This window comes from Ovis aries, chromosome 11, assembly GCF_016772045.2.
Source record: "Ovis aries strain OAR_USU_Benz2616 breed Rambouillet chromosome 11, ARS-UI_Ramb_v3.0, whole genome shotgun sequence".
Classification (NCBI taxonomy): Eukaryota; Metazoa; Chordata; class Mammalia; order Artiodactyla; family Bovidae; genus Ovis; species Ovis aries.
In genome coordinates this window covers 13308256-13332096 of record NC_056064.1, presented here as the reverse complement: position 1 = coordinate 13332096, position 23841 = coordinate 13308256, and the positions used below count along the sequence as shown (strand labels likewise).

The following is a 23841-nucleotide window of genomic DNA, read 5'->3' as shown; positions in this document are numbered from 1 at the left end:
GTCTAGATTTGCTTGAAACTGGCATGTGGCTTGAATGTCTGAGACTGTGCAGACTATCCTTTCTGCCTCCCTAGCTTTATTAAATAATTAAGTTAAATGATTAAATAATTTCACTATTTTCTGAAATATGTATTTGCCACTGATAATTTAATCGTAACTCAGTAAGAAGTTGAAGCAGTGTCCATAAGTTGCTTTTAGAAAGATTTCGAGGTTTTCCTAGGGGTGGGCCACACTGATATGAGAGGGCATGAGAAATTGATTAGCTTGTGGGGTGGTGATGGGGAGGTCAGTGTCATTGATTTGGGATTTAGAGCTAAAGGGGTGGAGAGAGTTTCAGAACAGAAGGCTTAAACAACTTTGATACACTGTAACTTATGGATCCCACCAGAAATTTGAGATATTTAGAGGGTATATACCACATGAAATACTTAAAGTGATTATAAGTATTTTGAAATGTGAGCAAATCTGAGTCACTTTTATCCACATCGTGTAAGAGCTGAGAGATTGACTTGGTTGCAATAGCTTACAGTGATTAAAAGTTTAAAGGCTGGGGACCTGTATTCCCACTCCTAAAAGTATTGCTTTAGCGGCATACTTCCATTAGTCTTCCAGTGAGGATAGATTACGTGTCTCCTCACCTCTGTTATCCTGAGATTACGTGTCTCCTCACCTCTGTTATCCTGAGGGTCATGATTGCATGTGAGGAGGTGAAAGGTTTGTTTAACAGAGAAGTCTCAGGATCACTGATCCTTTACTCTTTTTCTTGTGACCATTCTTTCCGGGGCAGTTTCTCTACAGTTCTCAGGGATTTGGAGTCTGAATTCTGGAGAGAGGTGTAGGGGTTCTTATACGTGTTCAGGGCACTGTGCCTTGTTTCATTACAGCAGAGAATAGTGCGTGACACTACACTGTTAAAAAAACTTCCCCTAGCCTTATTTGATATCCATCTTCCCCCTAAAGTTTGTTTCTTCTCTTCCCTACTAGTATGAATGGTAGAATAATTCACAGACTCACAAGATTTTTTTTTTTTAAGTAGCCTTCTTTATTTTTTTACACTTTTTATTTTGTGTTGGGATGTAGCCAATTAACCATGTTGTGATAGTTTTAGGTGAAGGGACTCTGCCATGCTTAGACATGTATCCATTCTCCCTCAAGCTCCCCTTCCCTCCAGGCTGCCACATAACATTGAGCAGAGGTCCCTGTGCTGTGCAGTAGGTCCTTGTTGATTATCCATTTAAAATATGGCAGTGTGTCCATGTCCATCCCAAATTCCCTAACTATCCCTCCCCTCCACCGGCAACCATAAGTTTGTTCTCTAAGTCTGTGAGTCTCTTTCAACTTATAAGATTTGAGTAACTGATTTTTCCCTTCAGGAAATGAGCTAAGAAAGGAGTAGGTTTTAGCTGGCACATATTTTGGACTTTCCAGGTGACTCAGTGGTAAAGAATCCACTGCAGTGCAGGAGACCCAGGTTTGATCCCTGGCCAGGGAAGATCCCCTGGGGAAGGAGATGGCAGCTCACTCCAATATTTCTTGCGTGGGAAATCCCATGGACAGTAGAACCTTGTGGGCTACATTCCATGGGGTCGTAAGAGCCATACACAACTTAGCGACTAAACAACAGCAGCATTGAAGTATTTGCTTTGCTAACATCTTAAAATATCCCTTGACCATGCAGGAGTTGGTTCTTACTTGCCTAGACCAGCTATACAGATTCCTAGTTGAAACTCTGGCTTTTCAGAGAAAGATTTACAAAAATGTCTTCTTGTCTTTTCCTCCACCTTTGCCTGCCTTTTCCACTTTTCTTTGCAATTCCCATCCTCCAACTCTCCCAGGTTCTCATCGCCAACAATGGCATTGCAGCTGTGAAATGCATGAGATCCATCCGCCGGTGGTCTTATGAGATGTTTCGAAATGAGCGTGCGATCCGGTTTGTTGTCATGGTCACACCTGAAGACCTGAAAGCCAACGCAGGTAAGTTAGGAAACATTAAGAAAGCCTCATCCTCAGACGTAAAACATTGAATGGCGCAACCTTTAAGGAAGAGGATGTTAACTTGGGGGATTCCCAAACCCAAAGACTTGTCTTTTAAAAAGTGTCAATAATAGGCATAGACCAGGATTGTGCTCTGTGTGGCCTCAACATAAACTCTCGTTTCTAAGTAAAAATAGGTGTTAATTTAACCAAAGTGTTGATCTGGGCTTTCAGTGTCATTTGCTAAGTCACATTTTTATAGCATGTGTAAGTAGAAAGGCGTGGAAGGAAGTGCCATTTCCCTTACAAACTGCATTGAATTTTAGAGAATTTCAGTGTTAAGATTCTTTTTCCCCCTCCTCCTGGGGATAGAGACCTCTTAGGACCCAGGTAAGTTTTACTCTGTAGGCTCCTCTGCATATTCTCTCTGCTTAGATGACCCTCCATCTGAGAGTGGTAGGTTATTGTAGACTGTTGGTATAGCTGAAAGATGGTAGCTAGTACATCAGCTTCATACTTAAAAGAATAACAATTTTATTTGTTTGTTTGTTTATCTTCGGCTGCACGGGGTCTTCATTGCTGCGTGGGCTTCTCCTTAGTTGTGGCAAGCGGGGGCCACTGCAGTTGCGGTGTGTGGGCTTCTCATTGCAGCGGCTTCTCGTTGCAGAGCACGGGCTCTAGGGTGCGTAGGCTCCGTAGTTGCAGTTCTCAGTCTCTAGCGTACCTGAACTTAGTGGCGTGTGGACTTAGTCACTCCATGTCATGTGGTATCTTCCTGAACCAGGGATCAAACCTGTGTCTTTAAAGAGTTGTCTTTTAAAACTCATTTTGGTCTTTATATGTACTCTCTGTATGGAGATAATGATATTAAGACTATTCCTAAGGCAGTAAGGGTTATTACATTATCTTTAGAAAAAGAGAAGGCACCAGTTGATTGGAAAGCAGATGTTATTCATTTAGATTGATCCTTCAACATCTTTGAGCTGCAGTCTTGTATCTGTACAAGGAAAGTCCTGTCTGTTTCACTGGATAGTTGTAACGAAGAAATTGTCTGTAATAAATGTAAGCTACCTTGCATGATTTCTTTTTCCTTATTTCTATTTGGTACTCCTATTAATTCATGTATTTATTCACTCAGTGAGCATGGAGACCCACAGTTTAATAAGCTGTGATCTTGCTCTAGGAAATGATTAATTTCAATGCAATGAGGTAAGTGCTATAGGAATATGTATAGGGTGCTATGAGAACACAGAGATGAGACATCTTAACTCTGGTCCCTGCTCTTGGGTTAAGAGTTAAGAGGAGTTAACAGAGTTAAGAGAGCTTTCTGAAAGTGGTTATGTCTACCCAAGAATGAGTAAGAGTTAGTGAAGCAGTTAGGGGGAAGACAAGGGTATTAGAGGCAGAAAGAACATATATGCAAATATTTGAAGGTGTGACACAGGGGTTATCTGGAAACTGCAGATGGCTTATCTATCTGACGAGATCTAGACGTGATCTAGTATCTGTCAAGGATGGTCTTGTTTTTCATCCTTAAAAGCATGGACTTTATCTTTTTAGGTGTGTGTGTGTGTGTCTGTGTCTGCCTGCATATCAGACATTAAAGATTTGCATTTTAAGTGAATTGGTGGTTGTTTTTCACAATTGAAATGTGGAAGAGCATAATGAACTCCCTCCCATCTATCTGTTATCCAAAGTCAACTTCTTTCAGCTACACTTGCACCTCCTGTCTCCTCCAAGCATAATTTCTAAAGCAAATATTTATTGCATCTGTAAATATTTCAACATGTATCTTTTCTAAACGATAGATACCTTTAAAATATATGTGTAAATAATTGGATGATTCAGGTAGCAACTTGAAAGATCTGTTTGTGGAGGGTAATACTGGAGGATATGATGACTGGCAAGGTTTTAGACTCTGAATTTGGCTTCATGTGATATGTGGGCTTTAATTTCTGAATCTTGGCTAAACTCCTTATGCTTAACCTGTTGGCCTCAAAAATATTGGACAATTGCACCTCATTCCTGTAGTAATTGGTTACACACTCTTATTTGGAATAAGCATGATGAATACCTCTCCACTCAGCTCCATTCATACAGTCACAGATAACTGCCAAAAATCAATAGCAGAAGACATATGAAGAGGCCATCCCAGCATTAAGAGATATTCCTATTAGTTGAAGTAAACCAAATATTCTCTCTTGCAGCCAAACCATTTTCCACCAAAAACTGAACTGTATGTAAACAACTAATGTCAAACATCCACTATAAATTTTTGACATAAAATTTTGACCATCATAATTTTAATATCCAGTATTGAGATGCAAAAATACTAATGTAAGTTGAACTTCTCTTAGATTAAGTTCTATTAATATTTTAAATGTTATCGAATAGTAGTTACTAATGGACAGAATAAATAAAATACTGTATTACCATATGGCAAGTATCCCTCCAAAAAAAAGCGGCAGGGGACATTTCTTATCTCACAGTTTCTATAGCTGGACCTTCAACTTCCGGTTATCAGGCCGCCACCAGTGTTTGAGTGGGGCTGCCGTCCCATCTGAGGCTCAGCCTGGGATGGATCTGCCTTCAAGCTCACGTGGTTGTTCGCTACACTCAGCTCTCTGCGGGCTGTCGGACTGAGGGCCTGAATGTGTCGCTGGTTGTTGGCTAGAGCCTGCTCTTGGCTCCTTGCCATGTGGGCCATCCCCAGATGACTTCCTGCTTCCTACAAGCCAGCAAGGAAAAGTCTCCCAGTGAGATGGGCTCTATACTTTTTCAAAACACTTTATTCATTCATCTCTATTTTTGGCTGTGCTAGGTCTTTGTTGCTACGCAGGCTTCTCTCTGGTTGTGGTGATCAGGGGCTACTCTCTTGCGGTGCACAGTCTTCTCACTGTGTGGCTTCTCTTGTTGCAGAGCACAGGCTCTGGAGCTCATGGGCTTTAGTAGTTGCAATTCCCAGGCTTCAGAGCACCAGCTTAATAATTGTGGCACACAGGCTTAGTTGCTCTGCAGCTTGGGGGATCTTTCAAGGGACACGGGTTCCTTCCCTGGTCTGGGAAGATCCCATACGCCATGGAGCAGCTAAGCCCAGGCTCTGCAACCACTGAGCCAGGGAGCCTTAGCTACTGAAGCCTGCACGCCTGGAACCTTTGCTCTGCAGCGAAAAAAGCCACCTCAGTGAGAAGCCTGCGCACTGCCATGAAGAGTAACCCCAGTGCCTGCAACTGGGAAAAGCCGGCATGCAGCAACAAAGACCTAGCACAGCAACCAACTCCCACCCCCCACAAAGAATCTTTTTAAAAAATATGGTGGAGATGGACCTTGAGCAAATTATTTAACTGCTCCAAGACATAATTCCCTATAAACTGGATGCTCATAATACCTATTATAAAAAGGATTATTGAGTATTAAATGAAGTAATGTATATAAAGAGCTTAGTACAGTCTTTACATTGTAGCTGCTCTGGCACAATTACTTCCTCCAGAAAAGGAAGAAACATCAGGTGACAGATTTCAAAGGGGATACTGTGCCCCTCCCCCAAAAAATCAGGAAGGAAAGAAGGTAGCTTTTTAAGTATCTTTCCAATTCGTAGTATCCTGAACATTTCAGATAAACAAATGTTTTTCAAGCACTTGATAGAGTCCTGTAACTTACCTTTCCTGTTTAGCAAGTCTACAAACCCTCCAGTCTCTCCCCGGTTTCCTCATTTTGTCCTGGCTTTATATCAGGAAAGGGGCCTTCTCAGAATATAGTGCAAGTTAAAGATGAAAGGTGTCATAGAACTTTATCTCCGAACATGGGCCTCTCAATGACATATCCTCCTTAATATAGAGATCATAATGACTCGTCACAAAGCTCACACAGTGAAGTGTTTGAGAACTGCTGCTTAGTGTCAGAGCTTCCTCACTGGGAGATTATCCCATTTTAGTGCCTGTGACCTTAACAAAGAGCCTCCAAAAGAATGGTTCTGGAAGTTATCCCACGAATGTAGTTTGTCCCATGCTTACATATGATGGTACCTGTCTTTTGTGTAGTTTTTGCTCTGCTGTTACATTTCTGAAAATAAATTAATCATTGTTAATGTGCTTGTGTTTCCAGAATACATTAAGATGGCAGATCACTACGTGCCAGTGCCAGGAGGCCCCAACAACAACAACTATGCAAATGTGGAGTTAATTCTTGACATTGCTAGAAGGATCCCAGTGCAAGTAAGATATGCCAGCATCTCCTTGAAAACCAAATTCAGCCTTTAAAAAAAAAAAACTTTTTTTTTATTGGACTATGTTTGATTTAAAATGTTGTGTTAGTTTCTGCTGTACAGCGAAGTGAATCAGGTATCCATAGACATATATCCATTATTATGTTTATGTTTTGGAGAATAAAACATATTCTCAGTTTTATGTCAGTTGCTTCATTTGCAAATATTTTCTCCCATTCTGAAAATTGTCCTTTCACCTTGCTTATGGTTTCCTTTGCTGTGCAGAAGCTTTTAAGTTTATTTAGGTCCCATTTGTTAATTTTTTGTTTTTATTTTCATTACTCTAGGAGGCGGGTCAAAAAAGATCCTGCTGCAATTTGTGTCAAAGCGTGTTCTGTGTTTTTCTCTAAGAGTTTTATAGTGTCTGGCCTTTTGTTCAGACCTTCCACTGTTTTTTAGATTCTTTCCCCATATAGGTCATTATAGATTATTGAGAAGCGTTCCCTGTGCCAAATTCAACCATTTTACAATTAGGCACAAAGGGATAGCCAGTGAAGAAATGTTAATTTTATATAAAGCGCCTTTTCTGAACCTTGATAAGAGCCTTTATATTGGTATATACAGAGAGGGCAAAGAAAGATGAGAAGAGTGGAATGAGTCAGCATGAAGTAAACATAATCTAAACAAGAGGTTTGTAAGGGTCTTTCGGAGATTATGCTACCCATTTCACCTTCAAACCTCGCAGTAAGTGAAAGTTACCTATTTCCAATGAAATACTCTTAGTCTAGAATACAGTAGTGTAGAAGGAGGTTTTTTCTTCTCTATCACATTGTTGCAGAGAGTTTAGGGTAAGTGTCTTAAAGCCCAAAGAGGAAAAAACTTGAGATTTGTATGGCAGTATAACCACTAGATATAAAGGTGGAGTTGGGTGGCCAAAATAATGCAATCTACAAAAGAAAACCAGCATTTCTAGAAGAGGCTCTGTAGAGTGTAGTTGAAAGGGTATGAACTGACTTTCCTAAAGAGCAACAATACCAGCTGGATCTTAACATCAATTTCAACTTGTTTTTGATGTCTTCAGAGGTTTTACCACAGTCGACTGCTTATTGTTGTTCTGTAAAAAGTTGGCCAAGAATCAGACATAAAATCTGAATTAAGCATTAGGCTGCTATGGCGCTATTGTACCTCATGAAGTATGGCCAGTCTTGGTTAGAAAGGAATACAGTTGAATCGTGTTCTTTTTACTGTGAATTTTAAGAATGAATCACATTGTGTTCCCTTGTAGGCAGTTTGGGCTGGCTGGGGTCATGCTTCTGAGAATCCCAAGCTCCCAGAACTTCTTTTGAAAAATGGCATCGCCTTCATGGGTAAGCCTTTCTGACGTACCCTTCCTGTTTTTCCGTTTCTCTCTGTCATTTTGGTCCATATTCCCTCTCTATATTTTGCTTTTCTTCTGTTTAACACATACTAGGCTTTTTTCATCACGTACTGGACTTTTATTTTTCATCAGTCAGTAACTCTGAGAGTAACCCTTCTTCTTCGTTTTCTTTTTTCCCTACCATTATCACTTCTTACATTTTGTATCTTGATTGTGTTCTGTCCCTGGGTTCTTTTCTATGAGATATGGAGGAGGCTCTGATATCCAGAACACTGGCCTTTAAAAACTTTGTCATTAACCTTAAGAAAACATATGGAGAAAGGACCTATTTTTATGTAGAAAAGATTTAGGCTACCCTGGCAGTGTGCCCTTAGATATGAATCGGTACCTTCACATTTAAACATATAGGTTATATTCCTGTAAGTGAGGGTTATTTTTTCTGACTTTTCTGCTCTCCTATAGAGAGAGAAAAATCAAGGTTATATAACGGTGTTTCTGTCTTTGTCTCAACAATGATGATTATGCTTTGTAAAGCCTATTAATGATAAATCTTCCTTTGGGGTTTCCCTAAGTCCAAGGAGAGTATAATATTTTGACTTGAACCCCAAAACTTTATTGTCCTTATTTCAGGATAATCATAAAAAAAAGAGAAGATGACTTTGTTAATCTGGTAGAGTTGGATCATGAAGGATGATTTGTCAGGGATTTAATTCAGCATACATTTTCATATATTGAATTCTCTCTGTGTGTAAAAATTTGCTACATTAGGTTCTATAAAGGATACAAAGATGAGCCAAAACATAGTAGTGCCTGTAATCAAGTTTCTGATACGGATAATATGCAATGTGGGGGATACAAGACAAATACAAAAACAATTATATGAAAGACAAAATACTTGGGAAAGAAACGAGGCCAAAATGTTACAGTCAGGATTCTTTTCTTGTTTTGGTTTTAGGTCCTCCAAGCCAAGCCATGTGGGCTTTGGGGGATAAGATTGCATCTTCCATAGTGGCTCAAACTGCTGGTATCCCAACTCTTCCATGGAGTGGCAGTGGTAAGAAATTTTATTTCTTGTTTATATCTTAAAGTGCAGAAAAGCTCAGTAGGGTATTTAGGACTGTGGCTGGGGGCTTAAGCCTGCTTTAAAATGTATTAAATATTTGACAAGAAATAGAATCCAAGTTGATTGATTGGTAGCTTGTATCTCCTGGCTTAATTGCTATATCTATGATTCTGTCATGTCTTAAGCATATGCGTGTTGTCAGGCCCAAGAGCCTCTTCCATCTTTGTCAAGGGGAGTGCTAACCTTCGCTCCTTTCATACAGCATTCTATCATGTCTTAAGAATGTAAATTTTGTACTAGGTTCAGAGATGCTAAACGGTAATGTAAATGATCTTGGGACTTAATTTGGAAAAACTCTGAGAAAATTCATCTGCTTCTGTGGATTCAGATCTATGCTAGGATAGATCTTCCTAGGCTAGGGTCTTCCTCAGAGATGGTCTTCTTAGGTGGAATAGGCCTTTGAACTTGCCTGGGCGATGACTGAAATCAGTAAGAAAAAGCTAAAACCCACTTACTCAGATATTTGCCTGCCCGTATTTTCTTTCTTTCTTTTTGTTTATTCAGTCTTTATATTTTGAAAATTTTTATATTGGCGTATAGTTGATTAACAATGTTATGTTAGTTTCAGGTGTACAACAAAGTGATTCAGTCATACGGATCCATGTATTTATTCTTTTTTGGCCAGTATTTTCTTAATGTGAGCCCACAATCTGTTGATGGTCTGTTTTGCCTGTTTAATACCATTCAACCACTCATTTGCCCTGAAAACTGAGGTCAATAATCAACCTTTTTTCCAAGCATGCAGAAGCCTGAATTTTTTCTAAAAATGATTTATTCTTGACAGATCCCTTAAAGAGTGCCATGTGGATTATTAGAACTGACAGTATTATGAACTTCTGTTTTTCGGTCCTCAAGCATAGGGAGCAGACACACACTAAAATCTCTTACAAATGGGAACTACCCTTGTCTTGAGTCTGAACAGATTTGAACTCTTGTTACTCTGGCTCTCCAGGGGAATTGCAATATTCTTTCCAGACCTGCTGGGTCAAACAGTTTAAAATAAAAGGTTGAGTTTGTTCTTGTTTGAATGGAGAGGCTGTACCATTCCCCTTGCGGCTGAGTACAGGGACAGTCAGGAAGCTTGGAGTCATGACTCTGCTGAGGCCAATAAAACCGCCATTTCCATTTCCAAGGGCTCATAAAGATTGAATTATTTCTCAGACCTCTGGCCCTGGAGCAGGCCTGAACACACAAATCGAAGACGCTTTGCTTGCTGAGTTTCTGTGAGAAGTCTGGCATGCTTTGTCTGTTTGTTTGTCTTGTATGCAGGTCCTTGCGTTTTTGTTTGTTTTTTTTTTTTAAGTTGCTGCCTATTATCTCTGTTGACTTTTTCCAGCATCAGAACCCAAGTGGCCAGATCTTGATATTAGGTAAATCCTGCTAACTCCAAGGATTGATCAGGGTTTTATGGTATTCTTCTTTCTCACATCTACCCTCAAGTTTGAATAAATATGAAAGCACTTTAAAGAAGGTGTAAGAAGAAAATCTACAAGAACAGAAATTCTTGCAGCTGCTTTTACGTCACTGTTATCTATTGCAGGTCTTTGTGTGGACTGGCACGAAAATGATTTTTCAAAACGAATTTTAAATGTTCCTCAGGAACTATATGAAAAAGGTTATGTGAAGGATGTGGATGATGGGCTGAAGGTAGGTTACTAACTCTGGGGCGTGATCATGTTCAACGGACCAATTATAGTCCCAAATATGGGGATTTGGAGCCTGGTTTATGATATATATCCATGATAGTGTTAGGGTTGTAAGACCAGGAGATGTAGTTTATGTAATAGAGTGAGGAAGTGACCTACGTTTCACAAAAACAATTTAAATTTGTTTTGAAGCAAGCCACTCACCTGGACAGAACACTTCTTAGGTGGTTAAATCATAGCTTTAAGGAGGTCCTGATTCTTTCTCCACCACCTGTTAGAGTGTGTGTTTGGTGGAGTTAGGGGCAAACCACTTTTTTCCCCCGCTTGAGTAGGGGCAAACCGCTTTTTTGCCTTGCTTGAGTTCAGAACCAAGAACCGTGTGTGTGTGTGTGTGTGTGTGTGTGTGTGTGTGTGTGTATGTGTGTTGGAGTTTAATACGAACAGATATGGTGATGAAAATGTCTTAACTGTGCAGCAGCAATCAGATTCGTAAAGTGAACGTCAGTTAAGCAGGGTCATTCACTGGTTACTGGCAAGGTGAGTAATCACAGAGACGGCTCTTGCCATTCGGTTTATTGTATGACTGAGAGCTGAGAAAGAACATGTGTGCTGTGTAGTGGGCTGATCTCAGAGGGGAAAAGGCTGAGCTATACATGCTCAGTTTCTCCTTCCGAACTGACAGATCAGAGTTCATTCTTTTTCCTTTGGAGAGGAGTGAGGGAGGGAGGTGATAGAGGCTGAAACTGTTCTTCTAATTATTGTCTGTCCATGTAGAAACCTGCACCGAAGCAAAAGGAGATGTTTTCTTCAACATTATTTTTTCTTTCCTTCACAGTCCCCTCCAGTTATTTTTCCTTTCACTTTTTGACTAGTTGGAAGTGTCAGTTATGCCACCAGGGAGACGATCAAAGAGCTATTTTAGAAAAGCAGCTACTCATGTTTGACTCATCTGCAATAAATTCAAGAGGAACACTGAATGTTTGACTGATTTTGCCCTGTTGCTTGCATTTCAAGATAAGCATCCTGTAACCTCCTTAATAGGAAGAATTAATATTTCTAATTGAATTGCTGATGTATATTCTATTTGCTATAATTTGCAAGAGTAGAAACCCTTTGTAGGGAATTAGCTATATTGCTTATCAGTTAAAATTCCTTTTTTTCCTTGTTATAATTATAAACATAAAATTTTTGCCAGCCTTTTTTGGTTCATAGATTCATTTAATGACAGTCTTTATTAATAGGTTCCCATAACTATAACTATTATGATAGTTATAAAATTAGGGTCTTACCATATATATTATTTTTATAATCCAAGATTTCTTCTTCCTATATATAAGAATTTTCCTCATGGCATTAAAATTTTTCTAAAATACTCTAAATGGATGACCTGTGTCTAGAACTTACGTATGTGTTTTAAAGGCCTGCCTTGCTCTTATATCGTGTGGGCTATCCTGTTTTTTGTCTTTCCCGCATTTGTGCCTGCTTCTTTAATCATTTATCACCCAGGGACTGAGTTCATGCTGATTTTGCTTGTAAGCATAGAAGTTAAGAGAATTTAGAAGGAATGGGACTATGATTGAAGGATTTTCATGCCTAAAACTACTGACAAAAATTAAAATTTGAAACGGTCTTTTTCTGGTGACACATTTTTTAGATGTTTTTATAATGTAAACTGTATAAGACTGGAATGTTTCAACAAAGGAATGACTCAGTTATTTTAAACTTTTGGTTAACTTTTCCCCAATCTGCTTTTTGTCTTAGCTACAATATGGATATCTTCCATATTATTACATGTAAAGGCTACCTCAGACCTTTTAATAATAGCATAGCAATCTAATAAATATGTATATCTTGACTTAATTGGCTCCTTACTTAATTGGGTATATAATTAAATATTCAAAAAGTTTTGGGATCATCTCAAATCATCTGTAAATTTGAAAAGCACATTTAGAGCATTTGTTTAAAATTAGTTTTCTGACTATTAATGTTTTGGTATCTTGTTATTTTTATCTTTTATAAAAAATTGAGTGAGAAAAAATTTCTGGATATGTGAGAATCCTGGTTTGTTGAATCTTCTATGTTGTCAGAAGATCAGAAGCTGTGCTGAGGTAGTCAGCTTATATTAAGTGAACTACCTGTGGTTTTTTTTGTCTTTTTTAAAAATAAAAGTTATGGAACAAAGAAAATGTACACTTTGGTAAATTTTTAAGAAATAAAATAAAAATTATGGTTAAGGCACAAATTCATGCATATTATAAGAAATTCTGATAATACAGTAATATATACAGTAAAAAGTGAAAGTTTATATCTACTCATCTTCCCTTTATAAATCACCAGTGGTGGACAATCTAGACTTGTTTTTTTGTACTTACATATGTAAGTGTATTAATGTATACATAATTTTATATATATACACATATATATATTAGTTTTACTTTGTTTTTGACCTATATGGGATTATTTTAGATTGAACCATACAAAATTGCCAATATAGAACCATTTTTTACCTACCAAAAAATACAGTTCCTTTTGGGACTTTTCTGGTGGTCCAGTGGTTAAGAATCTGCCTTGCAATGCAGGGGACTTCATTGGGATCCCTGGTCAGGGAACTAACGGCTCACGTGCCACAGAGCAACTGAGCCCCCACACCACAGCCAGAGAGTCCGTGGGCCACAGTGAGAGACCCCACGTGCCACATCTGAGACCCATCACTACTGAATAAATAAAGCAGTATTTTTTTTAAAAAGACAAACACAGTTTCTTTTGGATCCAACCCATTACTACAAATACTATTCTGGTACTTCTTTTCTCATCTAATACCATATCTTGAGGATCTTTCTATTTTAATGTGTATATTAATAGACCTACCAGGTGACAACATTTTTTTAAAGGGAGAAAATGCCAGTTTTCTCCTTCTCTACTAATACCATTCTCACTTTTTTTTTTTCTCTTTCTTCTTGAAGGCAGCGGAGGAAGTTGGATATCCAGTAATGATCAAGGCCTCAGAAGGAGGAGGAGGGAAGGGGATCAGAAAAGTCAACAACGCGGATGACTTCCCTAACCTCTTCCGACAGGTGGAGTGCAAGTTGTCGTCCTTTATTTGCACTAATATGTGTATCACAGATACGTGATTTAATTCACACTATAATTGGCATGTCCAGAAGATATTTAAACTTTTTGTCTGTAACTAATCTAATCATTCCCTGTAGCCTCTACCTACTTAGTAGCAGGGGGGAAAAATATCAGTGAAATGTCCAATTCAGTCTAAGGTTTTATTCATTTAGCTAATTCAAGCAGTAATTATTCTCTCTTATGTAAAACTGCTCAGTTTCTCAGATAGCTCTTCCCTATATGATTTGTGTGGCTCATAGGCCTTCCTAGTAACAAGGAAGCATCAGTACCTTCCTATGTTTGTGTGCCCTGCTTGGGCTGACATTTTGGATAAAGTATGTGGGATGGTTAATTCCTGATCTGGATGCTCTTGGCTTGGCCTCACTCAGGCTCTCTGAAATTAAGTAATACTGAAAATTCTCCAAGCTAGGCTTCAACAGTATGTAAACTGAGAACATCCAGGTGTTCAAGCTGGATTTAGAAAAGGCAGAGGAATCAGAGATCAAATGGCCAACATCTGCTGGATCATAGAAAAGGCAAGAGCGTTCCAGAAAAACATCTACTTCTGCTTCATTGACTACGCCATAGCCTTTGACTGTGCGGATCACAACAAACTGGAAAATTCTTCAAGAGATGGGAATACCAGACCACCTCACCTGCCTCCTCAGAATCTGTATGCAGGTCAAGAGGCAACAGTTAGAACCAGACATGGAACAACGGACTGGTTCCACATTGGGAAAGGAATACGTCGAGGTTATATAGTTACCTTGCTTATTTAACTTACATGCAGAGTACATCTTGCGAAATGCCAGACTGGATGAGGCACAAGCTGGAATCAAGATTGCAGGGAGAAATATCAACCTCAGATATGCAGATGATACCACCCTTATGGCTGAAACTGAAGACGAACTAAAGAGCCTCTTGATGAAGGTGAGTGAGTGAAAAAGCTGGCTTAAAACTGCACATTCAAAAAACTAAGATCATGGCATCTGGTCCCGTCACTTCATGGCAAATAGATGGGGAAACAGTGGAAACAATGACAGACTTTATTTTCTTGGGCTCCAAAATCACTGCAGATGGTGACTGCGGCCATGAAATTTAAAGACACTTGTTCCTTGGAAGAAAAGCTATGACCAACCTAGACAGCAAATTAAAAAGCAGAGACATTACTTTGTTGACAAAGGTCAGTCTAGTCAAAGCTATGTTTTTTCCAGTAGTTATGTATGGATGTGACAGTTGGGCCATAAAGCAAGCTGAGTGCCAAAGGACTGATGCTTTTGAAATGTGGTGCTGGAGAAGACTCTTGAGAGTCCCTTGGACAGCAGGAAAATCAAACCAGTCAATCCTAAAGGAAATCAGTTCTGAATATTCATTGGAAGGATTGATGATGAAGCTTCAATACTTTGGCCACCTGATGCAAAGAACTGACTCATTAGAAAAGACCCTGATGCTAGGAAAGATTGAGGGCAGGAGGAGATGTGGGTGACAGAAGATGAGATGGTTGGATGGCATCACCGACTCAATGGACATGAATTTGAGTAAGCTCTGGGAGTTGGTGACGGACAGGGAAGCCTAGTGTGCTACAGTCCATGGGGTCGCAAAAAGTTGGGCAGGACTGAGCGACTGAACTGAATTGAAAATTAAGTCAACAGGGGTTTAATGGCATCTCAGATGCAACTGAATTAGCAACTGGAAGACAAGTCAGAAGAAAGCTCAGACTGAAGCATGAAGAGACAAAAAGGATGAAAAATACAGAAAAGAGCTTGTGAGAGATTATTTGCAAAGATGACCATGATAACTCTTTCCATCCCTATATACACTTCCTTTATAATATGATTTCGCCTTCTTCCCATAAAGAAATAGTGACTTTTTTTCCTTCCACCCTTTGAGTTTTGGTTGACCTTGTGACTTGTGTTGACCAATAGAGTACAATAGAAATGGTGACTGGTTTCAAAACCAAAGCTGCAAGTGGTTTCTGGCTTCTGCCCTTGGCCTTTTGGAATGAGCCTCAGACTCACCTTGTGAAGAGTATAGTGCTCCTGGAAGAAGAGAGGCCACACAAAGCAGAGATGAATTGTCTCACCTGAGGCTTCCTAGACCTGACGGTTTCATCTACACCTTCGAGACATGTACATGAGTTCATATTAAGCCATCCAAGCCTAGTTAAGTTGCTAGGTGGCTAACTCCCTGAGTGGCTCCAAGCCAAGATCAGCAGAAGAACTGCCCAACTGAGCCCAGCTCAGATTGCTGTCAGCAAAATGGTTAGTGCCCCAAGTCACTGAAAATTTGGTGGTTTGGTAGGCATCAGTGGATAACTGACCGAGAAACTGATACCTAAAGGTGTAATGCTGTCCTGGCAAAAAAAGTAAACTATGCGGCATTTGCTTTGAGACTGGCTCATAGGTGAAGACTGGACAAGATGGTAAGGAGGTTGGTAATGAAGCCTAGAGGAATGATAACAATAACTTTTGGTGCAGGATGGAACAGAAACGAGGGGAAAGGTCACTCATGTTCTGTAATGATGAAACAGTTACCTGAGGTAATTTGGAAAGCAGAGACTGTATTGAACTCGTAGATCTACTTAAAGAGATCTTTTTAGATAAACTGTTAAAAGTATCTGTTGAATGCTTATGATTGTTTTTTAACTATTAAAAAAAAGTGAACTAAAAAAGGTGTTCCAAACTTGTTGAGTTTAAAAATAGAACTGTTTCTCATTACCGATCTCTCTGGTGCTGGCAAAAAATTTTCAAAGTAAAAAAATGACTTCAGAGTAGAGGCCAAATCAAGAATGCCTGGGAGATCGTTTAAGACCTCAGAAATAATTTAAGAGCTAGGAAAAAAGGGGCTTCTAAGATTTTTTTTTTCTTTTTTTTTTTGATGGAGCAAAGGTGTTTTAATCAACATGGTGTGGGCATATATACTGTCTTACAAGGTAGTTATTCTCAGCAAAGATAAAGATTAAAATTCCAGACTTACAAAACATAGGCGATCCATATTAAAGAGAGAGAGAGTTGCAAACAATCACTTTTACCCTATGGTTCACAAGAAGGAGGAGGGTACTTATCACCATATAGAAACACTAATGAAGGAAATGCCTGGATTCTTCAGCCCCCGGGAGAGGCTTGTCTCTCCTCTTAATTCCTGAGTATTCAGGAATTAATAAGGAGCAGAGAATTCGTGATAGATCCAAACAGCGCACAGGAAGCCTCCTGTTAAATGCTTCCTGACAATTCCCCCTATTTTATTATATTTGTAAAAAAGGTCTTGACCAAATGAGTTTGGTTAGTATTAACCAACCTTATAGAAAGCTGACGGTAAGCAACAAATATAATTATCAAGACAATCACCAGAGTTACAGTTCTAGACCCAATACTGTGGGTAATACTTTGAAACCATCCTCATGGGTCTAGCCTGGATAATTTGTTCAGCTAAAGTTTCCAAATTAGGGGAATAGGGCAGATCTTTTAGAAGAAGGTTTAAAGATTTTCTTTTGCAGTAATTGTACATTCAGAGAGGCATTATCATGTATATTTTGTAAATGAAATTTGATTTGTTCCCAGTTATAGGCACTATGATTGAATTGAACAGGAGTAACACAAAACTGAGTAGCTTAAAGAAATAGAGGAGTTAAGACAAGTATATAGCTTGCAATTAATACAAGTTACAGAACGTAAGTCTTATTAAATTGTAAATTTTCTATGGCTATAATAAAAGGAAGTGGGATACAGGCCTGTATAAAATATGACTGATTATAGTGAAAGAAATAGTTACTATGACCACGACTGGTCCCTATGAAATGTCCGGTCCAAGTCCCAAGTTCTTCCGTGCTCTGGTGCTTGCAGCAAGTTTCCAAATGGCCCATTGTTCAGGCCCACGCTGTCCTTTGTCATAGTAATGTTCCATCGTAGTGTCAGTGACCTTCCATATCACACAGTGTTGTTAATATCCTCTGAGCAGTCAGATAACCACATACCATGGGGTCCCCAATCAACAATTGTATGATTAGCCACAAACATTGATTTTCTTGATTTGGTTTGACATTTGTCCCAATGAACAGGAGTATAAGTTTTTATAAGTAAACTCTTTGCATAATATTCTTTGTTCTTTCCCTCTTTCCCTAAAGTCTCAGTAGTATAAACATGGTTTACAGACAAAGAAAGGGCAGTAAATAATCCAAGCAATGTCTGAAAGTCCTCTTTTGGAGGCAGGATGAAAACCCAAGTTTGTCGGCTGACGTTTATGCACAATTTTGCTTGGCCCATGCACAAGGAAAGGACTTCATAGCCTAAAGAAATGTTAATTAGTTTTCTTTCCTCCCCAGGGTGTGAGGGCCCTTTCATGTACTAGGGAGAAGGTATATGTATAGAGTCATTAGTTGAAACAATTGGTCCCCTCTCTGTCCATTTGGCCACCGGCCTTAGTAGGCCCTGCGGTCACTCCGTCCGATCTGCCAAGTGTACCAGGCTCCTGTTCGGGCGCCACTTGTTGAGGTCCTTTAATGGACTGGAACCTGGTGGTCCGGAGTCGACCGATAAGAAAGTAAAGGAGAGAGAAAGAGGCTGATATTCCTTGGTTTATGCAGAAAGCCGATAAAGCCCCTCCACGGGGCTTGCTCTGTTCACGAAGGCCTCAGGCACCCTCTCGATGGGGTGAAGGTGCAGAGCGCCTTCTCGAGAGGGTCTTAGAAGCCCAGGCAGGAAAGTGAACTCAGAGAGCCTCTGCGCTCCAGGGAATCAGCCTGAAAAAGAGAAAGGGAGAGAGAGAGAGAGAGAGAGAGAGAGAGAGAGAGAGAGAGAGACACGGGGACCAGAGCTCTGATGGAGCAAAGGTCGCTTCTAAGAATTTTAAAAATGTTGTCCCACAGCAGCCTGACATGCCCAAGGTATAGAGAGATCTGTACAGAAAAGTTATGGATATGTTTTTGGGGAAAGAAGTGAATTTTCAGTATGATTCATGGGAAACTCATAAACTTTTCAAGATACTTATATTGATGAATGTACCAAAGGGACTGCAAGGGACAGAGACAGTTCAAACTTTAAAGAGGCCTCAGAACTTTCAATTTCCTATGAATAGGAAGCAGACTGGGAAAGTAGTTCAGCTGTAAACATTGGTCATTTCTCGTAGTAAGGGAGATTTTTCTGGACCCTGGAGGGCTGCTGAGAACAGAGGGGAGGCATGGATTAGGAAGCCAGTCCCTGGGTTCAGAATTGGACCACAGAGAAAAGCAAAACAAATTCCATGTCTGTGGAGTGAGGAAACCTGACAACATCTACCCATCTGGACTTCAGAATTGGTGTGGACCAGTGACTGTTAATGTGCCTCCTATTGCTTCTTTTTTGAACTGGAGTATTTTTTTTAAATCCCTGTCTCATAATTAAATGTTGAAAGTGTTGGGGACAGATAATTTGTCTTTTTAGTTCCCAGATCGTTGCAAAAAATAGGAGGAGCTGTACCCAAGAAGTCTCTTTTGCTTGTGGACATGACTTGTGACTCATGGGGAAATGGACCTCAGGCCTGATGCCATGATTGGATGACTTTGGGGGTCTTGGGAGGGGGTGAGTCTGTTTTTGCATGTGGGAGGTATGTGAATTACTGTGGCCAGAGGGCAGACCATAGTAGTTTGTTTGCAGAGATGGCTGCGATAACTCTTCCCATCCTTGTGACTTTGGCTTTTCTCCCATTAAGAGATGGCATCTCTTTTCCAACTCCAAAAGCAGAGACATGACTTTGCCAACAAAGGTCCGTCTAATACAAGCTATGGTTTTTCCAGTAGTCATGTATGGATGTGAGAGTTAGAATATAAAGAAAGCTGAGAGCCAAAGAATTGGTGCTTTTGAACTGTGGTGTTGGAGAAGACTCTTGAGAGTCCTAAAGGAAAGATTCTGTTGGCTGGTGGGTCTGTGGAGCCTCACCTGGAACAGCTCATCTCTATTGCATGGGACCTCTCACCCTCCAGGAGGCTAAACCAGGCCTGCTGAACTGAATCCACGACCCAAAGATTCTGAACTGAATCCTAAAGGAAATCAACCCTGAATATTCACTGGAAGAACTGATGCTGAAGCTGAAACTCCAATACTTTGGCCACCTAATGTGAAGAACTGACTCATTTGAGAAGACCCTAATGCTGGGAAAGTTTGAAGGCAGGAGGAGAAGGGGATGACAGAGGATGAGATGGTTGGATGGCATCACCGACTCAGTGGACATGAGTTTGAGTAAGCTCCAGGAGTTGGTGGTGGACAGGGAAACCTGGCGTGCTGCAGTCCATGGGGTCGCAAAGAGTCGGACACTACTGAGCGACTGAACTGAACTGAACTGAATCTTAGCTGGCCTTGTGGCTTGCTTAGACCATTAGAATGTGGCCAGAGTGGTACTGTGTAAGTTCTGGAGGCTAGTGCTTGTATAACCTTGAAGCTCTGTCTTCACCCACTTCTTAGAGCACTGCATTGAAGAAGGCCTGGTTTAGCCTACTGGAGGGTGAGAGGTCACATGCAATGGAGATGTGTTCCAACTGAGGCTCCATAGACCCACCAGCCAACAGTTGACACAAACCGTCAGGTATTTGAATGAGACCATTCAGCCCCACTCAAGTCACCAGATGATGATATGCACATTGAGTGACCGCAGGCACCACCAGAATTGCCTAGATGAGCACAGCATCACAAGCAAAGAAAATGGTTGGCGTCCTAAGCAAGCCACTGAGTTTTGAGGTGACTTGTTATGTAACAGAACAGAGCATAAGACATTTGGCACATAGAAGACAGTGAAATCATCTAACATTACATACTTTGAGTCTCAGAGGAGGAGAGAGAGCAAATGGAGCAGAAGCGATGTTTGAAGCATCGTTGCGTCGTGATTGTCCTCAGTCATCATGTCCAAGTCTTTGTGACCCTTTGGGCTGTACCCGCCATGCTCCTCCAGCCATGGGATTCTTCAGGCAAGAATACTGGAGTAGGTTGTTATTTCTTCCTCCAGGGGCTCTTCCTGATCTAGGGGTCAAACCCATGTCTTCTGCATTTCAGATGGTTTCTTTATCTGCTGAGGCACTGGGGAAGAGACAATGGTTAAGAATCTTTCTGAACTAGTGAGCTAATGGCTCAAAATTTCTTGAAAAGATATCAAGCTAAGACTCAAAACCAAGATGAACCCTGCAAGGAGAAGTACAGAGAAAACCGCATCTAAGTTTATCGGAGTAAATCTGCCACCTCACTCCCCGAAAAAAGAGAAAATCCTAAAGCAGATGGAAAAAACAGATTACTTTCAAAGGAGTGACAGTAAGATTGTTAGCTCTCATCTCAGTAGAAACCAGAAAACACTGGGGTATCTTTAAAGTGCCGAAAGAAAATAATTGCTAGTATAGAATTCTGTATCTAATGGCAATATGCTTCAAAACTGAAGATGAACGTTCTTTGACTACAACAATACTGTATATAATGTAATGTGAACCAGGAAAGTTTTACGTCTGGAGCAAATTGTACATTTGGCTGTTTGGAATTAGTGGTAATACTTTGCCCTTCTGTGGAATTTGTGTGTGTTTTCATAATATTTTGTTCTTTGCCCTTGTAACATGTGTTTATGTATCCATCAGTTAATATTAGTGATATAATTCAGAATACAGTATCTTAAGAATAGATGAGGGTATGAACTATATATATATATATATATATATATATATATTTTTTTTTTTTTTTTTGTATTTCTAACATGGTCCCTGACACTTCCAGGCATTTATTTGCCTATTGAAGTGGAAACAGCTTATCAAAATAGAAAAGTACTTACCCCTTAAGAATTTGTCCCATTTTCTTGTCTGATACAGGTTCAAGCTGAAGTTCCTGGATCTCCTATCTTTGTCATGAGACTAGCTAAACAGTCTCGTCATCTGGAGGTGCAGATCTTAGCAGATCAGTATGGCAATGCTATCTCTCTGTTCGGTCGTGATTGCTCTGTGCAACGCAGGCATCAGAAGATTATTGAAGAAGCTCCTGCCGCTATTGCTACTCCAGCAGTATTTGAACATATGGAACAGGTATCTATGTGAAAAGCTCTAAGTTTTGTTTTCTTGCACAGAGCTACTACTCATTTAATTCATATGCCCAACTGAGAATAGTGGAGTATCAGGCAATGATTCTGGATAACTGATAAGTTCTACCCTTCAAGAGGGAGAGGACATAGATATATCTATGGCTGATTCATGTTGGTGTATGACAGAAACCGACACAATATTGTAAAGCAATTGTCATCCAATTAAAAGTACATTTTAAAAAGTATTCTTTTTAGAGGAAAAATAAAAATTCTGCTTTTCTCCCTCTAGTAGAGATGCCAGTGAACACTACAAACTCTAAATTACTTAATGCTTTTGACAAAAAATTTCAGTGTACTATTTTGAGAAGGGATAAAGAAATGTTTGGGGATCTTTAATCTTATTGTTTGGTTCTTTAATAAGTGCGTGATAAGCTGGGGGTTAAGCTGGAAGTTCCATTTTCTAGATTGATTATCCCTCAGTCTTCAGATGCATTTCTTCAAGTCCTTTATCTCTTAAAAGGTACTCTAAGTAGCTTTCAAGTTTACATATTCTGTATTATTGTATGAAAAAAAGGATCTCTCAGCAGTTTTATAGGGTCCCTTGGAATTAGCTGTAGTTTAGAAATCTGAACATGGTCTTTTTTGGAACTCAATCTTCATCTTATTGGAGATATGTTTTCCATCTCTTTTTTTTCCCCCTGGATTGCCAAGAAGCTAAATATATGGTTGTCTTTGTTTTTACATTTCATTTCTACGTGTGTGTGTTTGTGTGTGTATTGAGATTTATTCTTTAACTACTGTAGTAAAGTGACCTCCAAAATACAGTGGTTTAGGGAGTTCCCTGGTGCCTTAGTGGTTAGGATCCTGGGCCTTCACTGCTGTGGCCAGGTTCAGTCCCTGGTTGGTGAACAGAGATCCTGCAAGCCATTCAGTGCGGCCAAAGATAAAAAACAAATATAAAACTGCAAAATACACATTTCAGTTCCGTTGCTCAGTCGTGTCCGACTCTTTGCGACCCCATGAACCACAGCACGCCAGGCCTCCCTGTTCGTCACCAACTCCCAGAGTTTACCCAAACTCATGTCCATTGAGTCGGTGATACCATCCAACCATCTCATCCTCTGTTGTCCCCTTCTCCTCCTGCCTTCAATCTTTCCCAGCATCAGGGTCTTTTCAAATGAGTCAGCTCTTCGCATCAGGTGGCCAAAGTATTGGAGGTTCAGCTTCAACATCAGTCCTTCCAATGAACACCCAAGACTGATCTCCTTTAGGATGGACTGGTTGGATCTCCTTGCAGTCCAAGGACTCTCAAGAGTCTTCTCCAGCACCACAGTTCAAAAGCATCAATTCTTTGGCACTCAGCTTTCTTTATAGTCCAACTCTCAAATCCATACATGACTACTAGAAAAACCATAGCCTGATTAGAAGGATCTTTGTTGACAAAGTAATGTCTCTGCCTTTTAATATGCTGTCTAGGTTGGTCATAACTTTCCTTCCAAAGAGTAAGCGTCTTTTAATTTCATGGCTGCAGTCACCATCTGCAGTAATTTTGGAGCCCATAAAAATAAAGTCTGACACTGTTTCCACTGTTTCCCCATCTATTTCCCATGAAATGATGGGACCGGATGCCATGATCTTAGTCTTGCAAATGTTGAGCCTAAAGCCAAGTTTTTCACTCTCCTCTTTCACTTTCATCAAGAGGCTCTTTGGTTCGTCTTCAGTTTCTGCCATAACGGTGGTGTCATCTGCATATCTTAGGTTATTGATATCTCTCCTGGCAGTCTTGATTCCAGCTTGTGCTTCTTCCAGCCCAGCGTTTCTCATGACGTACTCTGCATAGACGTTAAATAAGCAGGGTGACAATATACAGCCTTGACGTACTCCTTTTCCTATTTGGGACCAGTCTATTGTTCCATGTCCAGTTCTAACTGTTGCTTCCTAACCTGGATACAGGTTTCCCAAGAGGCAGGTCAGGTGGTCTAGTATTCCCATCTCTTGAAGAATTTTCCACAGTATATTGTGATCCACACAGTCAAAGGCTTTGGTGTAGTCAATGAAGCAGAAATAGATGTTTTTCTGGAACTCTCTTGCTTTTTCGATGATCCAGTGGATATTGACAATTTGATCTCTGGGGCCTCTGCCTTTTTAAGTAAGTGTAAATTCTGTTTCTCTCTTTCATCATAGTTCAGAGATGAGCGAGTCCCAAGGACCCTAGTTTATTGCTTTGCCATTTGGTGGTTTATTCACTCAATTGTGTCCAACTCTTGCAACTCTGTGGATGGACTGTAGCTTGCCAGGCTCCTCTGTCCAGAGGATTTCCCAGATAAGAATACTGGAGCGGGTTGCCATTTCCTTCTCCTGGATATCTTTCCAACCCAGGAATGAA

The 23841-nt window shown here is 40.0% G+C and overlaps 1 protein-coding gene and 2 pseudogenes across 6 annotated transcripts in view; 2 read left to right on the top strand and 1 right to left on the bottom strand.

Annotated features, from left to right (window-relative positions):
* Positions 1-23841, top strand: part of ACACA (acetyl-CoA carboxylase alpha) — a 288377-nt gene that overhangs the window by 92559 nt on the left and 171977 nt on the right. For all 6 annotated transcript variants that reach the window (NM_001009256.1, XM_042255219.2, XM_060394702.1 and 3 more), the window contains 7 exon segments: positions 1836-1974; positions 6079-6188; positions 7464-7545; positions 8512-8610; positions 10220-10326; positions 13289-13399; positions 21250-21459. In NM_001009256.1, coding sequence (NP_001009256.1) covers positions 1836-1974; positions 6079-6188; positions 7464-7545; positions 8512-8610; positions 10220-10326; positions 13289-13399; positions 21250-21459 — 858 coding nt within the window.
* On the top strand, positions 2910-4207 carry LOC121820547 (phosphatidylinositol N-acetylglucosaminyltransferase subunit P-like; annotated as a pseudogene).
* On the bottom strand, positions 8776-8884 carry LOC114117098 (U6atac minor spliceosomal RNA; annotated as a pseudogene).